General features: G+C 33.7%; 2 protein-coding genes across 3 annotated transcripts in view; one reads left to right on the forward strand and one right to left on the reverse strand.

Annotated features, from left to right (window-relative positions):
• Positions 1-17,840, reverse strand: part of Su(var)3-3 (lysine-specific histone demethylase Su(var)3-3) — a 244,016-nt gene that overhangs the window by 131,234 nt on the left and 94,942 nt on the right. The window lies entirely within an intron of this gene.
• Positions 1,012-5,613, forward strand: Tollo (Toll-like receptor Tollo). Its single transcript, XM_068777694.1, has one exon. It carries the CDS (start codon positions 1,224-1,226, stop codon positions 5,061-5,063), a length of 3,840 nt encoding a protein of 1,279 aa, XP_068633795.1. The 5' UTR covers positions 1,012-1,223; the 3' UTR covers positions 5,064-5,613.

A 17,840-nucleotide genomic window follows, 5' to 3' on the forward strand; every position in this document is an offset into this window, starting at 1 on the left:
TTGTAGTCAATTATTACTAACAAAAATATTCTCACTATTTTGCAAAATTCATATGAAAATTGGTTAAATAAAAGTATGTAAAGCTTTAAAATTATCGAAAAAGAAATAAAAATACCGTATTCAAAATTAAATTCATCAAATTATTGGCTACACAAAACGCATAATGTATAAACGTTTAGTGAAATGAGAGGTTAGAAAAATAATGCAGTGTTATGCGGAAACCACATAGATGAACGATTTAAGCTGCAAATACACAATATATTATTACCAGAGGCAAGTCATAAATATTTTAAATAACGAAAGATTCAAAACCATAATAACTAGACTTTACTTATGCGGAAATCTTGAAGCACATAATGAAGTATAATTTTATCTTTTTATCGTTGATATTTTAAGAATAACAAAAGTAAAAACAAACTTATTTAAATAATAAAAGCTGATTAAAAGTATTGAATTAAGCTTTCATACTTAAATTTTACGAAAGCTCCAATTACATACAAAATGGTTCGAAATTTACAAATTATTGAAAAAATGTGAAGACTTTACTATAGTAAATTGATATACATTTAAAATAGTCCACATTAATCGTGCGTGCGCGCAAAATAATTTTGTCTGAGAAGTGTTAACAAGCAGAGAGTATGGCAGCTCGCCGGCGCACTACCTGGGCAGCTGGTTATATCCCCACCTAGCTTTGTGTCACCGCTACCCCGCAATAGTTCCATCTCATTCGCACTTACATCCAAGAAGCACGTCTGTGGACCACAAAAAGCAGTTTAGCTTTGTAGTGTTGTATGTGTATTGCACCAGTGTGGGTAGCGTGTTTTTCTGTCAGGCTTCGCTTTGGAATGAATAAAGCGGAACGCAAAGCTTCGTTTGCTGGCGGATAGAACGTTTTAGCCCCGGGCGATGATTTACCTGTTGGAACGCGTGAACTGGCGCGGCCTTGTGCGCGAGCGCAGGTTCGACTGCGAGTCAGTTCTACACTAAACCTCGACACGAGCGCGCGTCACGGGACTCCGATCGTTGACACACGAACTTGCCTTATTAGTGCGCTCGCGGGAAACAAGTTAAGTGGTCGATCCGAATAGTGAAAACTCCATCCACCTTCCTCGCAATACAAACTTGCATCGATCATGCATTGCCTAGTGCCAAATTAGTGTTGCAATATGTTAAATAAAATTATGTATATTTTCCACATTTAAGTGCAGTTTAGTGAATTAAAAATGTGTAAAATGTGGTTTGCAGGCAGTCTGATAGTGTTGAGTGCGATGTCGTCTGTGTGGAGCGCTTCCTTGTCTGCGACGACAGGCGCGCGGTATCAAGCTCCTGACGAGTGTCGTTGGACGACTGACAATGATGAGTCTGGAGTAACATTACAATGCAGATTAAGAACTATAAACAGCGAATTAGAAAATACCAACTTTAGCGCTATACAACCTCATCTTACTGTACGATTGCGCCTCGAATGTAGTGATGCACTTTTCTTCCAAAGTTCTTTGGCTCCCGGTAGTTTTCGCCAACTAATAGAGCTAAGAGAATTGACGATAGAATACTGTAAAATAGGTAACCTATCTGATGGTGCGTTTACAGGACTTCGAGAGCTCAAAAACTTGACAATCAGAACACATAACACAGAGTGGGCGACTATGTCTCTAGAGATAACGCCGACGGCTTTTTCAAGAGATACCCAAAACCTTGAAAGGTTAGACTTAAGTGAAAACAACATGTTAAGCTTTCCCGAAGGAGCTTTATGTACTTTACGGAACCTTGAATACTTGAACATGACTAATAATCGAATGAGAGACATAAATCACTTTCAGTTTTCATCCGCTCATCGACATCCAACTGAAAAATGCGGAGATAATCTTCTAATTTTAGATTTGTCGAAAAATGTTATAGACATACTTCCACCGGGCCTTCTCTCTGGTCTAAAACGTCTACAAAAACTATATCTCCAAGGCAATGGTCTCAGCTCTGTAGCTGATAGAGCATTAGAAGGACTCCTTTCTTTAACGACGATCCGCTTATCTGACAACCAGCTCACAAGTTTACCGCCGGAATTATTCAGCGATAGCAAAGAGCTAAAAGAAATATATTTAAACAATAATACAATTACAGTACTAGCTCCTGGTTTATTTAGTGATCTATTTCAACTTCTTGTACTGGATTTGTCACACAATGAATTAACATCTGACTGGATAAACACTTCAACCTTTACAGGTCTAAAGAGACTGGTTTATTTGGACTTCTCACACAATCGAGTATCAAAAATGGAAATAGCTTTATTTAGGGATTTACATAACCTACAAATTTTAAAGATGCAAGATAATTTTATTGAGCATATCCAAGAAAATGTGTTCAGTTCACTTAGTAATCTCCATACCTTAATTTTGTCAAACAACAGACTAACAAACATTGAAAGCTACGCTTTTCTCGGAATGCCTGCCCTTATAATTCTATCGATTGATAGCAATCGTATATCAAAAATACATCCACACGCTCTCCGAAATTGTTCTACATTACAAGACTTACATATTAACGGAAATCGACTTGACGAAGTACCAATTGCTCTTAAAGATATTCCGCAATTAAAAACTCTTGACCTAGGTGAAAATTTAATAGTAAGCATTGAAAATGCCTCTTTTATGACTATGCAACAAATGTATGGTCTAAGGTTAACGGAAAATAACATAGGAAACATTAGCAAAGGTATTTTCGACAAAATGACTTCACTTAAAATATTAAATTTGTCTAGAAATAAAATTCACAAAATTGAAGCCGGTGCATTCGATGGAAATATCAATTTACAAGCAATAAGACTGGATGGAAACTATTTAACAGATATCGGTGGTCTTTTTGCAAAACTGCCTAATTTGGTATGGCTCAATATTTCCGATAATCGCTTAGAATGGTTCGACTATGCAATGATTCCAACCGGTCTGCAATGGCTAGATATTCATGCAAACAGAATCGCTGAACTTGGGAATTACTTCGAGATCGAGTCGCAACTATCTCTCAGTACCTTTGATGCCAGCTCTAATAGACTAACCGAGATTACTGGAAGCGCAATACCAAACTCCGTGGAAATGTTGTACTTGAATGACAATTTAATTTCAAAAGTTCAATCTTACACATTTTTCAAAAAACCAAATCTGACGCGTGTGGATTTGTATGGAAACAAAATAACAAGTCTGGATCCGAATTCATTAAGAATATCTGCCGTTCCTCAGGATAAATCTGTTCCTGAGTTTTTTATTGGAGGAAACCCATTAGAATGCGACTGCACAATGGAATGGTTACAAAAAATTAATACAGGGAACCGAGCCAGAACGCAACCAAAGTTAATGGATTTGGACAGTATACATTGTAAATTGTTATACAATCGAGGAAATTCACACGTGCCTTTGGTAGAAGCCGCACCTCATCAGTTTTTATGCAAATATGAGTTCCACTGTTTTGCACTTTGCCACTGTTGTGATTTCGACGCCTGTGATTGTGAAATGACTTGTCCTAACAATTGTACATGTTATCACGATCAATCATGGTCAGCTAATGTCGTGGAATGCTCAAGCGCCGGTTATATTAATGCCTTACCTGAAAGAATACCCATGGAAGCCACACAACTATATCTCGATGGTAACGATGTGAAAATGCTACCGAGTCATGCCTTTATAGGAAGAAAAAGATTAAAGGTTTTATACCTAAACGCTTCAAACATTGAAACAATCCACAACCGAACTTTTAACGGTTTAAAAGAACTTGAGATATTACATTTAGATTACAATAAATTAGATATTCTAGAAGGACAAGAGTTTGATGGTTTAGATAATCTCCGTGAACTCTACATTAATAATAACAAAATTCGTAAAATAGGAAAAGACATGCTCAGTAACATGCCTCGCTTGAAGATATTACATTTAGACCACAACCGATTGATCACTATATCAGTGTGGCAAATAAACCCAACGATTACATCAATAACATTATCCTATAACCCATGGTCGTGCGACTGTGAATACACAGAAATGTTCAGAGAATGGACCAAGAGAGTTACTTCTATTTTGGATTTGTCTGACATAAAATGCATGTACAATAAAACAAATAACACACTTCTTATTTCGTATGACGACAGTGTATACAATGAACCTGACTCCGGCTTTAAAATTAGTGAAGAAAACGGTACCATGTGTACAGGATTACCTAGTATTAATAACAGCATTAATGGAAATCTTACAGCAACGAAAACTATTATCACGAATGAAGAAGTACAAGATTACGTACCTTTACTTATTGCCGCACTGGGCGTCTTGATACTAGTTCTATTTGTTACACTAATACTGTTTATATTCAGACAGGAAATGAAATTATGGTTCCATTCAAAATTTGGAGTAAGACTCTTCCATAGAGCAAACGACGTGGATAGAGACGACCGTGAAAAAATGTTTGACGCTTTTGTAAGCTACAGTTCTAAAGATGAAGCGTGGGTTGCATCAGAATTAGTGCCGATGTTAGAAAGAGGAGATCATTCTTACAAGTTATGTTTACCTTACCGCGACTTTTCAGTTAGCGGAAACGTAGTCGAAAATTTGACCCGAGCAGTACAGACATCACGCCGCACAATAATGGTTCTGAGTGAAAACTTTATAAAATCTGAATGGAGTAGTATCGAATTCAAATCTGCACATCTGCAAGTTCTTAGAGACAGACGCAGGAGACTCATTGTTGTACTTATCGATGAAGAGCCACCTAAAGATCTTGATCCTGATTTAAGATTATACTTGAAAACAAATACGTATCTACACTGGGGTGATAAATCATTCTGGGAGAAGTTAAGGTTTGCACTGCCTGATGTGCCGAGCAACCAACGATTGCGCGGCGTGCCTAGTCCCGGCGCTGGTGGTGCGATGCCCATGCACCGGCATCACCACGCGCGGGCGCACATGGGCGCGCTGCCTCCGCCTCCGGTACACGGACCGCACCCCGTGCTCCCCCCACACCCGGCACATGCCGCCCATCAAATACCTCCCCGTGCATCTCCGCGTACTCTCTCTGCACACGTTTAAGGTACCATAGAACTTTTTAGCTTTGTGTTGTGAAGTGTTCCATAATTAGGATAAAAATGAAGTTTAATTTAAAATGACTCAGTGTAAATTGTGATAGCTAGTCGTAGCCTATTAATTGTAAATAAGTGACTATAAAATTTAGTTACATTGTACATACTTCTGCATTTCATGTATTCGAGAGATTAAAGTTTTAGTGAAACAAATCGCATTTATGTTGCACATGAATAATGTAACCCAATTGTAATGTTCATTTATACAGACAGTCACACGGCTAAGCTGTAAAAATATTTGTTTTACTCTTTTTAAGAAATTATGGTGTTAACCCCTACAAAGGCTGTGCTTGTTGGGCCAATGCCATGCCATCCACAACAATGCAACTAAAATGGCTGCGCCGCCAAAATCTGTGATAAATTAGGTTTAGTTTACTTTTGTATTACTTAGTGTTTTACCTTTGTATATTTTGTAATTTAGTCATCATTAAAAGTAAATATTTATTGTAAAAAATTCAAAAACTGACAATGTCAAAAGTGATATACGAAAAATAAACAATTAAAACGGACATGCTAGTTTTATTACAAATATCGTTTAATAAACTTCAAACATTTTCACATTAGGTGACAAAACGACCTCTAAATTTTATTTCATACGATTTCATAAACATACATGTTTAAAAATATTGACTTTCATAGGAAACAATACAAGATTTTTGTAACAAAGGCCCAGTTTTTACATAAGTACTCGGCTACACATGATACTACTCGGATACTAAAAAAAAGTTTGTAACAATACAAAAAAGTTAATCACTTATTAGAAGATAAAAGCAGTACAATATTACTTAAAAAGATTATTAAAACAATAATAATCTTATTCCGGGCCCAATAAATAAGTCAACAACAATATTAATAAAAGATATTCAAACAAATCTAAAAATGTTTTTTGGATCTATTTTATATTAGAAACTTTACTACATGATATCAATATATTAGTTAAAATTTGCACGGAAAATATTTATTTTTTCGCCACTAAAGCAATGTTTAAGAAAACAAAACACGTACAAAGAATCTTGTTCTAATATTAATAGATAGAGATCAGATACAAATACAGTGAGTGAGCAGAAAATTGAATAGCAATTTCGTAGCATCCAATAATTGTGTAACGAATACCAATGCTAGCAAGAAACATAAGTAAGGTGCTTACCTGATTTAAATATTCAAGAAACATGATTGACTGCGACCGAAACGGCATCACTTCGTATAAGAAAGCCTATTGCATATCAGGTTTTTTTATGTGGAATCCGTAGGGATAGCTCCCCGGGCATCGACCGCGAGTCTTCAATCTAAGGTAACGAGACCTCGGTCTTAAGTAGGTGTGAACAACTGGAGTTGCGAACAAAATTGTCACAGTCATCATATTGATATTGTACATTGTTTTTACAATATTAGGGCTTTAAAAACTTTCATCTCTTGAAATAAGACATCACGTATAATTTTATTTATGGTATGAATATAAATTAAACTTGCCTAACCCTGCATTTAACAGCGTAATAAAATAACGTGAATTTCTACAGACTTTAAAATCATTTAATATACTCTAATTAAATTTATAAGCATCTACAAAACTTAAAAAATTATAGTTTCATAGAGAACCAACTGAAACGAGAAGGTTTTATTGTTAAATTAAAAAAAAAGGTTTAACGATTTAACGCACATAAGGAAATTTATTACCGCATACGAGAATATCTTCGTTACTCTTTGGCCCTTTGCATCTCTGTGAGGGTAACGTTCGCGGGGCCGCAGACCACGACACGCACACTGCGATCTGGGCGGACTAGTAATATTGTTAAAATAATGTCAGTGAATAAATGTCTATACATAATGGAAGAAAAACAATTCTGAATTACTACTATTACTACGCACCCGAATTGTGTACATGGCTTATTTGTAAATGACCCATAAATAAAACAAATTAATATGCGGTTTTTAAAATGTCTTACCCAAAACTTAAGAGCAATTTATTTAATTTTAATAAAAATTCCTTTACCCTTTTACAGAATATAATAAAAAATCATAAAACATAATCTTCAATTTTTAGTAATTATCAATGAAGACAGTTCATTTTGTCAAAAACTAAGATACTTTGTTTATGTAAAATACACAATATTTATCCACACTTGATTATGCATAGTAACATGAGATACTCATTAATGTTGCAAAAGGTTAATTGCTGCACACTGTAAAAAAACAACTAAATATGTAGTAGGAGCTCTCTCATTTATTGAATACAATAGATTAACAAATTGTTATTAAACAAAGTCTAGGCTCTCGGTTCTAGAACACCAAAACATTTTAAAACCATTGGAATATTAGTGGCTGTTCCTGTTAAGACCTAGTAGATATTTGTAAGAATTCTCGCTTTGATCAAGGAAGTTTGTTGTGCTCAATTAAGTGAAGAAGTAATTGATTGACAACTGAGTAACGGTCATTTTATTATTATTATTATTGGTGACGATACACTTCTACCCTAAAACGGCCGAGATCTTATGCCACAACACTGACAGTTTTTTTTTCCTTTCCTAAATTCCTAGTTACTATATCAAATTACCAAACTCGAGATCCCATCAACGTTTTATGAGAAACTTAGTAGTGTAAAACGCATAAATAACTTAGTAGTTATTCATGCGTGTCATCTGTTAGCCTAATAAATAACATTTAGAATGATGGAATAGCTAGGCAACGGTTATTATCTTTACACAGCAAAGTCCTTCATAGAGTAAAGCCTTTGGAATGGAGCCAATAGAAGCAAGCCTAATTTTTACGAGACGGGTCACCGTCGAGTGCTGTGTGAATTACTGACGATCATAGGTCTATTGACGTTCTTGAATTACTCAGTACTAAGAACGATTTATTAGTGTTTGTTAAGCTGTCAGTACTACGGGTTTTTTGAGACGAAAGGTGAATATGGTAACTGGTGTTGCAGATTTCCACATGCTGCGATAATCGCCTACGCCAGTAACGGGTTCGTAGACAACTCAAAATACTCCTTATTAAAAGTTTTTTATTCTTCTTCTGATCAAAAATTTGACTTTCTGAAAACATTATACAAAGGCTGCGTCTAGACATTGTATTGTGAGAAAGAGAAACCGTGTGCTCAGTTTTCAAACAACATAAATTAAACTTAAAAATAACATGAAGGTGAAAAAATGAATACGATGCCGCATTGTACAACATTAATCAAAGCTGTGAGAAGGCGTAGAGAATTTATTTTACGATTGTTACAACGCCGATGAAACGTTAAAAATGCTGTCGGAGTTATATTGAAACATTCGAGGCATTGTTCAAGTCGATGGGCCGATAACGCACCGCGGTTCCGACTAGCACCCTCCGCACACCTTGTTGATTTTCCAGCGTAAACTGTCGGACGCGACGCGCTCCTAACTAGTTTCTTTTTTATTAGTACTGGTTTAGTGAAGAACGGAACGCGACTTAATATCGATCGCACGATTAAACTCTTGAGATATCATAATCACCGGCCTATGCGTTTATCGTACGTATAATCGGAGAGCGGCAATAAATTTGTCTCATTTTTACTATCTTGAGGCGTGTTATGTTCTATTATAATAATGTTCCATGTTTTGACAATACTTTCTTACAAAATTTATACAAAAATAGTGATAACCCACTAATGACGTATAAAAGAGTTCAACGGGAGTTCAGATTTTTGCCTTTAATATAATTCTGTTGCCAACATTAATAATTAAATAAAAGCCACACAGGTTTCAGACACACATGTAAATAGCGGTGTTACTGCCTTGTATGTTTTCTCTACCAGTTAACCCGTTAACAAGTCGGTAGGTGTGTAAATGTGATATAAAAAAATCAAAACGTATTAAACACTGTATATTATATAAATACCAGACTTATTATCTACAAGTAATTACTAATAAAACTACATAAATAGAAATATTTATATATACATTTCTAGAGAAGGTACGTGGACACTTATGATAAAATCATCGATAGTCTCGAACCTTCTATTTAAACATAAACCGCTTTGTTGACTCTCTAATTTTTAGAGGGCGATAATTAAAAAGTAGGTTATGGACATAACAAAAGTAAGGATTAGAGACGAATTATAACGTATTTTAAGCCTTTTGTACACAGAATACAATTTTTACGAAAATTAATAACTCCTTTTAGCACAATGTGCTAGATTTTTTCTTTTTTGTGGTTGTCAAAATATTGGTTACAAAAAATTGAGTACCATGAAAATATATTACTTTTTACGTTACAACTTTCAGTTTTTGTATCTCCAACTTTTTTGACCTCGATTACTTGTAATTGTCATAAATGTGATTTACAAAAATATTTTTAAAAACTTTGTTCTTTTACCCAAATACAATAAAGAAGATCAAAAACTAGGGAAGAAAAAGAAAGGTTGTATTTATTGAACATGATTCTAATTATATATATAGGTAGCATTTAATTTTATATATATAAAAATGAATAAATATATATATATATATATATATTTATATATATGTATATGTATATGTATGTATATATATACATATGGAAATATATACCGAAAGTTTCGGCTACATGTTAATTTTATAATTTTGAGGCAAAATAAATTTGAAACATATTATATGCCGGTGCTATTAATAGACACAAGCAAGAAGTTGATGATTTTTAAGTGTTTTAAAGAATAGAAAGGACGATTTTCAAATAATGAACAGAAACGTATGACAAAAAATTTACAGAGTGATACCTATTTTGACTTCCAATGCTGTTTTTAACACGGATTAATTAAAAATTAAAAATAACCTAGATTCTCTTTACGACCAAGGTAGGTAAACAACAGGTTTTCAAGAAGCCATCAAAAATATTAATAAGTGTCATAACCTCGAATTGAGATATTGTTTCACTCAAACTGTCTTGTTTTCAGAAGTACGCTATAATTTCTTAATTGAAAACTATCATGATATCGAGTACAAACGCTGTTTATACTGTTATTGATATTTCAAAACCTTAGTAATAACGCATTGTAATATACAAAGCAAAAATCCATAACAGATTTAAATCGTCCCATTTTTATCTATTTAGTAGTGATAAGTATTGCAATATGACCTTTGGATACCAAGTAACTTTAAAGTGTATGGTCTTCTAACATTGTATAGTACCACATATATATATCAGCAAAATCCAAGAACTTCCAGTTTTAATTATTACAATCCAGAATTGAAAACTGTAGTTGCACATTTCGAAAATCGAAATGAAAGTGAAATTTAATCTTAACTTATAAAAAATTTAAAAACAGCATTTCAGATAATTATAGTGATCTCTAAGTTGTATCATTTTTACTTAACTCCCAGAAGCCTTTGAACTCGGATTTTATTTTCATATTCTCTTCTAAGAACTCGATAATTACATATATATTTTACTATGAAAATTTTAATAACTTATTAGTTACGTATTTTTGAAAAAAAATAATTGCCTTTTTCTTGTAAACTAGGCGTTTTCATAAGTCCCAAGTACATAATAACATCGAAAAAAGCTTTTATTTCAAACCCCGTAACATTTTTCCTTCGTTTCCAAATAGAATATTTTGATATTTTTCTTCTACGTTGAACAATATTTACTATACATACGTAGGCAATTGTATCAGCAACTTTTTTGTTATTAATTAAACCATAAAAACAGTTGGAAAAAAATATAGTGGTGTTTTGTAATGAGATGGAACAAAAGGTCCGGTATTATTTCAGCCGGTTGAAAATCTATGTCTTAGTCATAGTTACCTTCTTCCGTAACGTCTAATCAAGATTTATCACTTTCACCGAACATTGAAGAACTATCGCTAGTTTTATTGTTTTATTACGCTCTGTCTCATCTTTTTCATGCCAGCAATGTCTGCCTGCATTTCGAATTGCCGAAATGAAACTTCACGCTAACACTGCTGGCATTCTGAGTTGCCGGAATAAACTACATGCTTGCCAATGATGGTATCCCGAGTGCATAGGTTTAAACTTATTTGCAAAAATTAATGTTAGCAGTATGATAATAGTTCTGGTACCTCGATAATGATTTTTGTAGAAAATTACCAAATTCCAGTACCCGTTATAAGCTATGAGCAATGTTATAAACAGATTATACCAAAATTTAAAAAAATATATGTTTTTCTTTATTTCTTTTAATTGCAGAAATTTGTTCACGAAAGCGCCTTCTCAATTCTACAGTTCATTTCTTAATAAAAATCGCTTTCCAGCTATTTTACTAGGTTGAAACCGATAAAAGAGAACAACAAACAAGGGAAAAATAATAGTAGTTTTAAAATAAAATAACTTAATACAATTTGTAGCAATAAAAAACGAATTTCGGGAAAATTGTACAAGTGTCTTTCGAAGTACATAAGTTTGCTCTTTACTTTTACATCGTTTAAAGCAAAACCATACTTAACTTAAATTTAAATATCCCTTACTGTGGATTATTGTGCAAGAAACGAATACAGAAAGACAGAAAAAAATAATTCTTTCACTTACAAAAACTAGTTTTAAATGAAATTGTCTTTTTCTAATCGCGTTGAACAAGTTAAAAGTTCTATCTTAAACTTACCTCTACAAGCGGAAATTAGCTCAAGTAATTGAGCACTGTTGGTTGGAGCGAGACGCTCGATATTCTATGATGGTTAGAAGTATTTAACAGTGAGATAAAATCTCAACAAAGGCGATTTGGTTGGTCGTCTTGTTTTGGTAGTTATAGCTTTCACGTATGCATCTATCCAATAATCTAAAAGACGCCCAGAAAACGAGACCCCGCTTATCGTATAGTGTATTTTATGTTTCTAACTCACACAAAGGTTCACTGTATAGTGGTGACTAGTAAATGTATTGACCTCAGCTGCGAGAGCTGGCGAGTGAGTGCCAGCGTCGGCGCCTTGCCTGTGATATGTAAATGATAATTGGTTTTGGAACAGAAAACGTTTTGTTAATATCTATCCAATGGTAGATTTAAAACTGCGAATACAAATTATTTTCGATTGTTATAGCTATCGCTACAAAGCTATTGAACGCGCAGAAGTTTCATATCAGTGGACTTAAAAGCAAAATTTTATGTTGCTACCTTTATTACACCTAAAAGAGTAGTGAAAATAAATTCAAATACAGCAGAGATGTCAAAAATGTTAAAAAATATCAGGTTTGCTTCGTCTCAACCATCTCACCTATAGGGCGTCCAGACGGACAAACAGGCCGTGGCTCCTTTGTTACGAATACCATACCGGGCAAATTATTCGTGGACGCTTTCCATTTACTAATGGCTCGTTTTATTTGCTCTTATTTAATTTAGCATTTATTCAATCTACCCGGTGCGATACCTCTCGCGCGCTATTTGTTTCTCACCTTTTGTGAGTGGGCTCATTGAGCGCGAGGTGTCGGGATGTGTTCGCAGGACTCAGAGCTCGGTTTACACGGCCAGCTCCGGTGCCTTTCATCTACTACAAAGAGTAATTGAATCCTTGCAGAATTCTATGTAATGCGTAAGATTTAATAGGGCATTTAAACATTGGTATTAAGCATTGCACATCGGTTTAAACCCCGCGATTATTCAATCCAGATTGAAAAAACGTCTAAATTGAAAGGAAACTAGTATATAATCAAGAAATAAAATTTCTCGAATAAATGAGAACATCAGCCAAGTCATAAAATTGAAAAAGAATCTCCGTAAATCGGCATTATTCTACAATCGCAAATTGCAGCGTGCACGCCGCTGTACATTCTTGTATTTAACCATAGTCTTAGCGTTTACACTCATCTCTAGAAATATCGTAAAACCCGTGAAACAATAAATTGGTAAGTCCTGCAGCAAAGAACCATTGCACTTTTATTCAATTTCGAAGAATTTACCCGACAAAATACTTTCCTCCTTTTGATGCCATCGATGACTGGCTACTTTTCTTCTAACAGTTATTTAAACCTAAAGTTTGCTAAGACTTAAAAAGTATTTTCTTAATTTTTAACGCACCATGATTTTCTAAATGTAGACTTTATACCACATAAAGCACGTTTAGTTGATTGGATATATGAGCCATACAAATATTTTACATTTGATGATCAATTGTAACATTATACTTGTATAACTAAGTGGGCGGTGCATTAAATTAAGCACATAAAAGGTTATTATGATGCAACCATAGTAAACTCATGTCCTACTGTTTCGAGGGAGCTAATCATAAATGTTAACTAAAGAGGCGAGGGACAGTATGTCAACTATAAAAATGCAATATCATACATCGATCAGACCTTACACGCGTCCAACAAAGCCAGGCCATTGTGAACTGCTATCTAATCGTAATGAATATAAATTTTCAGATGACATTTACGATGCCTGCGCGCCATGATGCTGCGTGTATATGAACGCGTTAGATAGTGGTTTTTATATACACACGCAGTCGATGTAACGCGCCTATATCAATTTGAAGCATCGAAGGCGTTGAACATACTTTTTATCAAAATATTGATCAAGATATACACTCAATAGAATATTTGGTTTTAGCTTAAAATATTTTAATAATTTACTGTACATTATCTCATATAGTATAAATATAAATAGTTACCGTACCGATTTATTTTATCTACGAGTAAATATTTCAAAATAATACATTAAAAAATAACATTATATGAAGTGGGAAAGTTTTGTGTTAAAGTATTCAAAATCCTCGAGAAGACGCTGACAATAGAAAAAAAATGGACAATAGCATGGTAATCGGATATAAAAGTAAATATAATTACAAAAGCCGATCGCTTTTATAATACATACACGTTTTAAATACAGGATGATTAGTAAAAGGCGTGGAAGCTATAAAGGGGGAAATGTAAAGCTCATTTGATTTTAAATAATGTATGTAGAACCCTATCCAAAAACCAAAGTTTTTAGAAATAACAAATATTGTAGTAAGAAGAAGAGTTTTATAAATTCCTATTACTAAATATTAAAACTAATTATTGTTTATTGCCCTACACACAGGTCATGTTATCTATCCCTGCAGACTTTGTATTGTCAAAAGTTATTGGCTTATCGCATTCTATTAGAAAAAATAAATGTTTTAGGGTGATCACTTCATAGTGTTATTGAAAATATCTGTAAAAGTTTCTAAGGTTTGTTGCTAACAAATGAACTGTACATACACCCCTTTAAATATTTTATACCTATTAGTAAACACCTGTATGTCATAAAAAAAGTTTTCATTTCCAAAAAGAAGGTATCGCTCTATTTTTCTAAACATAATTTCGTAAAGATTTCAAAACATATTTTACACCAAACGAAAACATTATTTAAAAACGACCACTGATGAATAATAGTCAGCAACAAAACACGATAAAACGAAGAACATTAAAACGTATTGCATTCCTAACGGGCCGAGTATAACTCTTAGCCAACAGAAAATTAACACACAATCAAAAGGTATGATAAATTGCTGTTAAAATAGTGAACTATGACACACGTTAGGAGCCTCCACTGACACGTGTGTTGCTTCGTGCTCGACAAAAACTGACATCGCATTGATGTATCGAGCGAGACGGCGGCTCCTACACCGTTAGCTAGTTAACAAAACGATGTACAATTATTTATCATGTCGCTATATCTATCTTAAGTTCAAAGTAATAAAAAATATGAAAATATTATAATATGAAATAAAAATACGTTACATATACAAAAATATTAATTTTTTTCTATAGCATTTCTATCGTCATTCCGTTGTAGTTTTATTTGAAATTATCGACATAATATATAAAACACAATTAATATATATTAATCATAAACATTTAGCAAAACATCGGCATAATGTACATATAAGAGAAAGAGAGATTTGAATTCGTACATTTTATTATTAGCCACGCCAAGGGAATAATAGCTGCGATAATATTGCACCTTTACAAAGTTCTCAAAAATCTTAAAGCCGTTTTAAATATTTCAGCAACTTTAAAATTATTTTAAACTAGAAACTAGCCAGAATTAAATTTATTGTAGCACAGCAACTTTTCTGTCGAAGTCCAACGGAAATAAAACGTAAAATGTAATATTTCAGAGTAATAACTTTGTTCATTAATTTAATGTAACGTTATAAACAACTATTTTATTCACAAATAACGTTCTATCGTATTTATTACATTGAAAATATTTCACACCTTTTTTTCATTGTCGTCAAATGTTTGACAACTATGAACAGGTTTTAATTTACACTGTGGTGGTGGTGTGGTAAAAAAAAAATTGTTTTTACTGTTTTCTTTGCTTTTAAAAACCTTCTTGGTGTTCTAACGAAAAATATTAACAATAAAATCAAGCTAGATACGTCGCATCGATCCTTAATTTTGTGTTTAATTCCTAAAGGTTCTTCGGTGGCGACCATGAGCCGGTAGATGCGGCGTAGAAAGGCCCCTTACTAGGTGAACCGTCGACATAGTTAAGGTCGCGGGAAGTCGCTGGACACAGCGCAATACCGCTCATCACGGTGATCGTAGGGGGAGGCAATGAAAACATTTAGCGTTCATTTATATCTTATTTATTATTATCTTATTTTTTTATATCAATATTACCGCCACATTCAGAGTACATAAACTCAACACGACAAGTTTTTACAAAAAATGCCCAACGTTTAACTAAATATCAAAGGCAGAAGTGAGCCTCACTAAGAAAATTATTTGGGTAACGAAATTTTGTTTGTGTACAAAGATTGAGCTTAATTTTAATATCCAGATATTTGGAATGATTTGGTTGAGTAAGAAAATTACCTATTGGAAAATGATGTTCATTTATGAAATTAGGCGCTAACTTTATGTTACACACGCAATAAAATTTTTACTGAATTATTTGATGTCTGTTTATTCTTCTGCTTGCGATGTTTCCAATTGAAATGAGGGTAGCTTATTTTGCCTGAACAGTTTCTAAACAGCACGATTATGGCCCGAATAAACTTTTGGCTTTCGTGAAAAATTTAGATTTTCCGACACGATTTTAGGTCTTTTAAACAGCTTAAGGCAATCAAGGTTACTAATATTTATGAACATGCCAATACCGACGCCATCCGAGCCAATACCATTAGAAGTACCAAGTATTAGTTCAATGTCTGTTTTTGTAACGATGCTCATAATTGTTCACTTGTAATTAACGGTGCAGGGATTTTTTTTTTTGAAACAATTCATGTAACAATTCTCTGTTCGTTAATCCGTAAAATATGTAAGGTTCCTACTTCGTCAATAGGAATTCATTTATTCTTCGATGACTTCTAAAACTTCTAAAAGTTCCAAGCCTGTGGTATTAATTTCTTTTGATTAAATAGTGACAGTGATATTAAAATAAATATGTATGACGTCCACTTTTAAAGATAACTTTCCCAAAGATCATTTTCCAATAGCGTCGGTTGGGTGCTACATCTAGTTTTCAGACTACCTTAACTGGGTAATCTGTTCTGTCCACCTTTTGGGTGGACGTTTTGCACTACGCTTGCCGATCCGTAGTCTTCCCTTCAGAAATTTAAAGCCTCGGCGGCCATTTTTCTGCAATCTTTATTCACACTGCCAGTTCAACTTGCCTATCCGCGAACTCCTAGCATACGTAGCTATTAGTGTAATTTTCTTACTAGTCTCCGTTGAAAATATCATTTCTTTTAAAATCACTATATACACGCCTGCTTTATTTATTGTAATACAACAATATTATTTTAGGATACACGTTGTACTCTTCACTCTTGCCGTTATGGTCGCAGTGAAGATGACTAATATTATTTTTCGTATGTATGAAGTTATCTTCATTTAATTTGTTTTATAAGTGACTAATTTTAGATGCACCACATTACGGATTAGATTTAGCGGTTTTCTTTTTCTTACAATAAATATGTATAAAAAGAAACGACGTAATTAGTGTAACGAAGTTCTATTTAAACATATTGCCTAAAAACCATTCAGCCAATACACCAGCCAATATCGTGGACATTTGACGTATGTCTTTCCATTAAGTTGTCCCGAAAGAAATACATCACGATGTCCTTAATCAAAGACGTAGAAGTAGTCGAGACTAAATCTTGGACAAAGAGTAAATTTAAAGGAAAAGATGAAATAAAAGTGATTATTTCACATATACAAGTATAAACAATATGCTGTAAGTAGAGAAGGTTTTTTTAGTTTATTTAGACTACATCGCATATACACGACTAATATTTTAATATTTTCTGAGGAAATCAATCCAATCAAATTTATTAAAGTTTTTGAAGTGGTATGTTTTCTCAAATCCGAATAAGTTAAATAATTATGAAACATGTTACATATCTTAACCATCACATAACTCTATTTTACCTATATATACCAGGGTGAATCAAAAAGTTCTTAGAAGTGCATATATATGAAACCTTTTTGGATCAAGTTCGATATTCAAATTAAAGAGTGTCTATCACACTATATTTATGCAGACTGTCACTTGTTTTTGTCAGTTCGTTCGCATGTAATAAATTTTTTTGTGCAACGAGTTGCTAAAAAGTCAAAATTATGGATAAAAGTGAGTTACGTGCGGTGATAAAATATCTCAGTTTGAAAAAAATGTCTACGAAGGAAATTTTTTTGGACATTCAGCAGACATTAGGGGGTGATGCTGTACCCTATTCTACGGTTGCGTACTGGGTGGCTGAATTTAAAAGAGGTAGATCAAGCTGTAAAGATGACCCGCGTTCTGGGCGGCCTTCAACCTCCGTTACAGAAGAAAATGTCAAAAAGGTTGAGAATCTGGTTTTGGA

Source organism: Battus philenor, unplaced genomic scaffold (genome assembly GCF_028537555.1).
Source record: "Battus philenor isolate CCGP_79_NKW_IND1 unplaced genomic scaffold, ilBatPhil1.0.hap1 SCAF_14, whole genome shotgun sequence".
NCBI classification, from domain to species: Eukaryota; Metazoa; Arthropoda; class Insecta; order Lepidoptera; family Papilionidae; genus Battus; species Battus philenor.